The sequence below is a fragment of the Phaethon aethereus genome (assembly GCF_964289735.1).
Source record: "Phaethon aethereus genome assembly, chromosome: 7".
Taxonomy (NCBI): domain Eukaryota; kingdom Metazoa; phylum Chordata; class Aves; order Phaethontiformes; family Phaethontidae; genus Phaethon; species Phaethon aethereus.
In genome coordinates this window covers 23,115,794-23,123,009 of record NC_138583.1, presented here as the reverse complement: position 1 = coordinate 23,123,009, position 7,216 = coordinate 23,115,794, and the positions used below count along the sequence as shown (strand labels likewise).

At 52.4% G+C, this 7,216-nt stretch overlaps 1 protein-coding gene across 1 annotated transcript; it reads left to right on the top strand.

The window, feature by feature from the left end:
* Nucleotides 1–882: 882 nt before the first annotated feature.
* Nucleotides 883–1,652, top strand: FGFBP3 (fibroblast growth factor binding protein 3; the record flags this gene model as incomplete). The annotated part of the gene is made up of 1 exon (XM_082002155.1): nt 883–1,652. Exon 1 carries the CDS (start codon nt 1,149–1,151, stop codon nt 1,650–1,652), a length of 504 nt encoding a protein of 167 aa, XP_081858281.1. The 5' UTR covers nt 883–1,148.
* Nucleotides 1,653–7,216: the final 5,564 nt, after the last annotated feature.

Genomic DNA, 7,216 nt, shown 5'->3' with positions numbered 1-7,216 from the left:
GCAGCGGGGAGCTGCTGGTGAGTCAAGAGCTTGCTTAGATGTTTGTGACAAGGACAGAGTGCAAAGGAGCCTGGAACAGATATGCAGAGTACACCACCCATGAAACTGAAGCACATGTGGACTTCGAGAGCCTAATTCTGAGCAGAGACTTCAGAAACTGCAGTAACATAAAGATCACGTCGATGTTTGCTCAAAACTTCTGGCTCCACATTGACAAAAAATAGCCATCCTAGAATAATCCACACTGGTATTCTACTTCCGAAACGAGAATCCCTTTTTGTGATCTAACTCCATCGATTTAAAACGAAAATAAACACACACGTCGGTTCTCACCCACCAGAATCCCGCCGGCTGCAGGCTCTCCGCACAGACTCCGCTCTTTCGGCTGCCTCCCCAGGCCGCCGCAGCCCTGGGAGGGTGCTGCGGTGCCGGCGTGCGGTTTCCTCGAACAAAAGGGGAGCGGGGAGGGGGGTGGTGGGGCACAGAGCTCCCCGCCTGTCCCGCCGCGGGCGGTGGGCCGGGGAGGGGCGTCGGCGGGGGCAGACCCCGGCCATTGATAACCCCCGTGCCCGGCCCCACCGCCGGCAGCCGCCGACCGCCGCGCAGCGCCACGCACCCCGCATCGCGCCGTGAGTGCCCCCGGGACAGAGCGGAAAGTACCGGGGTGTGTTGAGGGGAAACCGGGTACGGGGCGGGGGGAGGCAGGGGCGGGGAAGGGGCTTGAGGGAAGCGGTTTGCCTGCAGCCGGGTCTGGCTGCCGAGCGGCGGCCGCTCGCCGCTTCGCTGCCGCAGCTGGCGGGTGCAGGGTCTCGGCTCACGCTGCCCCAGGGCCACGGCTTCCCGGCAGGGGCGGTCCGTCAGCGGAGCCCGGGAGAGGGAGAAACAAACTAAAAGCCCCGGGGATGAGGCCCTGGAGGGACAAGCCCGCTCTGCGCCCCTCCGCCGAAACGGACCCCAGCCGGCTCAGCCTGGCGCGACGCCGGGGGCTGCGCTCCCGCCGGGGCGGGCAGCGGGTGGGAGCAGCGAGGGCACCCGCCCACCAGCGTCCGTGTCTCCGCAGGGCGCGGAGGATGCGGCGGGCCGGCGTGCCCCGCGCCGGGACGCTCCGTCGCTGAGGCACCGGAGGAGGCTCCCGCGGCGCCGACGAGATGAGGCTGCCCCTGGCCCTGCTGGCCCTGGCCGCCCTGGGGGCCGCCGCCGGCAGCAGGGCGGGCCGGGAGGCGGCGCGGGCGGGGCGGTTCTCCACGCCGGAGCGGCACCGCTGCAGCTGGGAGCTGCGGTCGGCGGCGGGGGCCAGCGAGCTGCGCCTGACCTGCCGGCCGCCGGCGGGCGGCGGGGCGGCGCGGAGCTGCGCCTACCGCGGGGAGCCGCGGCGCTGCCCCGCCTACGGCGTCCGCAGCCGCCAGTACTGGCGGCAGGTGCTGGGCAGGCTGCGGCGGCGGCGGCACCCCTGCGCCCGGGGCGGCCCGCTCAGCGCCCGCCTCTGCGGCCCGGGCCGGGCGCCGCCCGAGGCGCAGCTCCGCCTGCTGCCCGCCCCCGGGCCCGGGCCCGCCCCGCCGGCCGCGGAGCCCACCGCGGAACCGGGGGAGAGCTACTGCGCCGAGCGGTGGCACTCGCTGTGCAGCTTCTTCCTCGGCTTCTGGGAGGGCTGAGCCGCCCCTGCCTGCCCCCCCCCCCATCCCGCGCCAGGGCTTGCCCCGCGCGCCCAGCCCTCAGCTCCCCGTGTCCCTTGGCTTTGTCAGCTTTCCCCTTTTCCTCCCCAATAAAGCGGTGACTATTTTATGACAAGAAGCTCCCGTAAGTCTTTTCTCGTCGAAGCGCTGCGGTGCCGGCAGCACGGCTGCGCTGCTGAGCAACACGCGTGACTGCTGGCGGCGGGCAGAGCAGGCGAGCAGGGCAGCTCCTGTGGTACGTGAAAGTTTCTCGAAGGAGATAAACACCGACAGGCAGCTGTTCCCTTCCCTCAGATCAATTTCCATAACGCCTAAAGGTTAAAGTTACATTGAAATGGCCCAGCTAGAAAAACATTGATGTCAAAATAAGGAACAACTGAGACTTCACTAAACAGCAAGTCCTAGAAAAAACTTTCTTGCTTACAAAGATTTCACAAACAAGCAAGTCCAGTCCCGTTTCCGCAGAGCAGATGATCACTGACTGACTTCAACCATCAACGTGAAGAGAGCTGAGTGAGAAACCAGCTGTGAAAAGATTGAGAAACACAGAAGCAGCAGCTAGGCACACACACTGGGTGTTGGAGGTTAATGGTGTTTCACCTAGCTAATGAGGTCTGATTTGGCTAAGGCCAAAGCAAGGGTCATGTTTAGAGGGACATGCTGTTGAAGTAGGCAAGTTGTTTTACCAAGGAGGAAGAGGGATTTGAGATGTTAAACACTTTATCTGTTTCCCAAAGCACAATTCTGTGGTCCATTTGGTAAAGAGAGCTCAGGTTTTCCTCAGTTCCGATTTATTTCATGCAGACGCATCCCACTCATTCCAAAAGAACTGATGGTGGCTTCTACACCACAAACCTGACCACGCGCTGACAGCTTGTCCTGCCCCACCGCCCAGTGCAGCTGTGCGGAAAGCAGGGCTACGCTTGAGGTAAACGTGGGAAGGACCTTCATTCATTAAAAAAAAGGTCCTGGGGAATCACTTGTGAATAAACTCTCTGTCTGCGGAGAGGTGTTTGGTTAAAGACTGCATTAATTGTTCCGTGGAGATAGCTCAAAATTACCCCTGCAGTCACTCAGAGGGCTGCTTCTCATAGGTTATTCCTGAACCAGAACGCTTCGGTACCTCAGCAGACCAAGCACAGAGGCGCAGTATCCCGGCAGCAGCAGAGCACCCACTGTGCTCCCTCCACATGAGACAGGACCAGTCATTAAACATCAAATCCCTGACAGGTGCAGTACAACAACCACATAAACCAGGGATAAAGCAGCCAGAGCAGTGTCAAAAATAAAACCCAGTCCTTCTCACACGAGGGTGTTCAAAGGGGCAGTCACATCAGGAAGCACCACATATATTTGCTTTTTAACCTGAAGAATCATTTGGGGAAGCAACTGGGCGAGAAGAGGAAGCCAGCAGTGGTTTTACAAGGCTAGCGGTCACTGCCTAATCAGCACTTTGACTGGGGAAAGTACACCCCCGTCAAAGCTCTAGCATTACAGATGGATGAGCCATGTAGTATATATGCTTATATATGTAGTATATATGCTTACAGCAGCATTATTTACCTTGCTCGATTACAGAATTTCACCTTTTAAACAACGTGTTGCAAAAGTTTGAATTTCATAGCTTATTAGCTTGCCTGTCAGCAAGCTTATTAGGACAAAGTGTTATTCAGCCTCACAGGTAAGCGCAGCACCTACAGATGTGATGCGGTGGAGCTAAACCAGAATTTTAGCTATTTTAAATTGAACTTAATGCTGACAAGAGAGAAACAGTTTCTGACTTACAGTCCTTGCAACTTGGAAGCTCAAAATCTGGCAAGATAACAAGTAGTGTTCACTTTCCTTAATATAAGTTTGTAATGTAGTTGCTCAAGCAGAGTTGTTTGATGAAATACTGCCCAGGGACAAATTCAGTGTTAGTTTTGAAGTTATTTTTTTAAAGCTGAACTACAGAGTCTTCAGAAAGCTTATGCAATGCAAGATACTTATTGTTAATCCTAAGTGTGGCCCCTTCAGACGACCTCCAGCCTACAACTCAACGTGCTTGAAGAAAGCCACATGAAAAGGGGTAAAGCCAACAAAAGCACCAAACCAGAACTATTGCTTATGCAGCTCTATAAGTGCATGTGTACCTTTGCAATCTGTCCTTTAGCCTTTCTTTTGCACAATTAATCCCCACGTTTGATAGAGAAGGAGTATTCGAGTTGAACCCCTTGCTTGCAGTCCCTGGACCTGGTTCATATATCTAGTGCCACAGATGCACCTGAGTATGGTCACAGTGCAGGTGAGGGGTGGTAGGAGGGCCCCCACAAGCATGCCCCACTCTGCAAACCAGTCCTCCTCTGCTGCGCCCTGACCGTCCCCTGGCACATGTAGGTGCCTGTGGTCCCACACAGCCCCAGATGCCTGCCCATGACTGGGAGGACCTGCAGACTCTTTCTGTATGGGTGGCTGTGAGGAGGCCACCAAGAGGCAATAAGGATCTGCTCAGTGGCTTTCAAGAGAATCTGGACTGTTGCATACAGATGTTAGTCCCAAGGCATTTTCCTTTACGGCAAACAGCTTGGATAATCCTCAGCAGCACTATGAAAAAGCTTGTATGTGACTTACACAATCTTTTTTTTAATGACAGCTCATTTTTCCTTCATCTATATGTCATACAGCAGGCTGCTGGTCATAGCCTTGCACAATATCCTGCAATAATACACAGCTTTGTTTTACTTCCATGGCACTGGCACAGCAGCTTTGTGCAGTGCCATTAGAGCTTGCCTTCATGCAAAGGTGGAACACCATGGCAACTGATCTGATTACCCACATCACCCTGTGTTTAAAAACCCAACTAGCAACTCTGAACAAATTCATTGTTCTACCCGAAAGAGAAGAAAAAGAAGAAGGTCCCTTGCTCTATGTTTCACCATATTATTCACCCAACTCTCCTAAGGAGCTCAAAGTCTTTCCTACAGCACCATCCACTAATGAAACACAACAACCCAGAAGTCTATATTCACTGCACCTGTACTGTGGTTCATAACACCAGTGCCCAGAGCTGAATGGCAACAAATATTCAGTTTTTCTATGTTATGTATTGCAAATGCCAAAGGCTGGAAAACCACTGTCAGATCCTCAGATTTGTTTTTAAGGGGGAAGACTGTGGCTTTTTGCTTCCTAACTCAACATTTTCATCCTCTGCCATGGTTAGGTGACAGCTGACACCACCAGCTAAGCCAGCCAAACACAGGGAGGCTTTGTAGCCAAGAGCTTCACTTCCAACAGAATCTGTTCCTTTCCAGCCCTATGACAGTTCCACCACAACATATGCTTGTCACCCCCCCACCACCACCAGATTTAGTTCAGCCACCCAAATGTGCCCACACGCCCACCCTGCAGCCAGCCTTACCTCTCTCTGCTCTCCCACCGCAGCTGTGGTGGTCCTTCACCACTTCTCTGATTGCTGGCTTGGCTGGCTCCTGTCATCTCATCCTTCCCTCCTCAGCTCCTCCTGGCCACTCAGTGCCCTCAGCAAGAAGACCCAGCGTAGCCAACCTGCCAGGAGCAAGCCCTGGCTGCCTGCCCCGCAGGCCTGATAAGCTCTCCCACCCCGGAGGCAGGTGGTCCTGGGCATAATTAACGAGAGGGCACCTTCCCCCATGCGGCTGCAGGCTGGGTTATCATCACAAGGGCGCTGCCAGGTAAAGGTAGCAGGATGCTAAGTTTGTCTTTCAAGGAGAAGCATGAGCTACCCTTAAAAAAAAAAAAGTATCAACTGACTTTTTAGCTTCTGGATTTTGAATTCCGGGGGCTCTAACGCTTTGGAAGTTTTCAGGGGTTAAAAAAAAAAAAAAAGGCAGCTTTGTGCCATACTGCACACAGTCAGCATTGTTTTCTTTCCTTGGCTGCTCAGTAGAAATGGCAGCCAGTTTGAATGCACAGCTCATCACGTATTCATGAGACCATACAAACAGATATCCCTGTGTCTGGAGATTCCAACAGACTCTCAAGAGCTGACAACACCATTTCTTGATTTTCCTTTGCAGAAAAATCAGTGATGCTGAATCTGGGTATGTTTTTAGTGCAGTTGGCCTTAATTACTCTTTTTACACATAGAAAACCTTTGATCTTATTAAGTAGCAAACTAATAATCTCTCTTTCACCACTTTCTGATTCTGAGGGGACAATTACATGATGTTACTCTAATTTGTGAGGTTAAAGCCGAGAGTGAGCCATCTTGCTGTTTGCAACAATCCCCTCCTATAAAGTGACATCACAAAATTAATAAATGAAATGAATCTTTCCTCGCTCTCTGAGCAGAGCTGAACTAAGAACAAGAAATCTCCAAAGGTTCAGCGTCGGAGTGATCCTCACCGTGACGACTGCTTTCAACAGACGTGGCTGTGTCTTACTTGAAAGCATTTCCATTCCTGTAAGCCAGTTTGCCAGCTGTGAGTGACGCTGGACCCAGGTGGGAGAAAAGTCCAGTATCCACAAACGGCCGCTGTGCTCAGCCCTGTCTGGACAGTAGGACTAGCTCTTGGTCTGAAGGACCATCCATCCATTTATCCTTGGTTTGTAAAGGGAAACGGAAACTAAAATAAGCCGACGCATGCCAGCGTACTGCCACATAGAGTATACCTATTGCAATTCAAGGTGCCACAGTGTTACTGAGTTGCCGTAAGCATATTTCGAATCCTTGCAGCTTGGGCTTAGCGTGCACTGGCTGTACCTCCTCAGTGGGTCAGTTACTGCAGCAGAGCACAGCAGTACTCCGCACACACCTACATTACTAAATACTGACCGCACATCACTGTCCCTCTCCTCTTTTCATTTGTTACACACTCAGGACCTGCAGGAGCAGCACCCAGCTTTGCTCCTGCTCCTGCTCCCCTCTTCCTGACCCGTTCCAGGACGTGCAGAGTTAGACAGGGTATCGAAAGGCAGCAGGTTGTGCGCTCTCAGGGCGGGCAAGTAAAGGACGATGCTCCCGTAAGCGACACTGGGTCGCTGCAGAGGACTCCGCTGCCTGCCCGGGTAGTGCCCGAGACGCGCAGCACCATCGCCACGCTAGCACCTTGCCGCGCGACTCGCCCTAGGGAAACCCATTTCACACCCCCTGTAGAGCTGTTGGATCAGCTGGAAGAGTTTTATGTTCATCTCTCAGAGGAAATCTAGGAATAATTGCTCCTTGTAAAATAAAGCTCCTTAGGATTAAGTTGTAATTAATTTCAGACTCTAACATGACGTTATTTTCTATTTAAACTGTCATGAAATGAGAAAAAGCTTGATGAAAGGGCCATGGTGAACATAGAATTAAATAATTTCTTATTACATTTTCACAAAGTACTGATGTTAAAATATCTATTTAACAAAGGAATCACATAGAACAGAATCTGGTCCAATAAGAGAGATCCAAATCCTGAAACGTAAAATTGTGCATAGTATCTATTTCAGCACACATTGTTAATTTAATAAAAAAGATCTTAAAGCATTTTATTCTGCAAATTACATCCAGACCCCCTATTTAGCCTGACTACCAGATGCAGCAGATT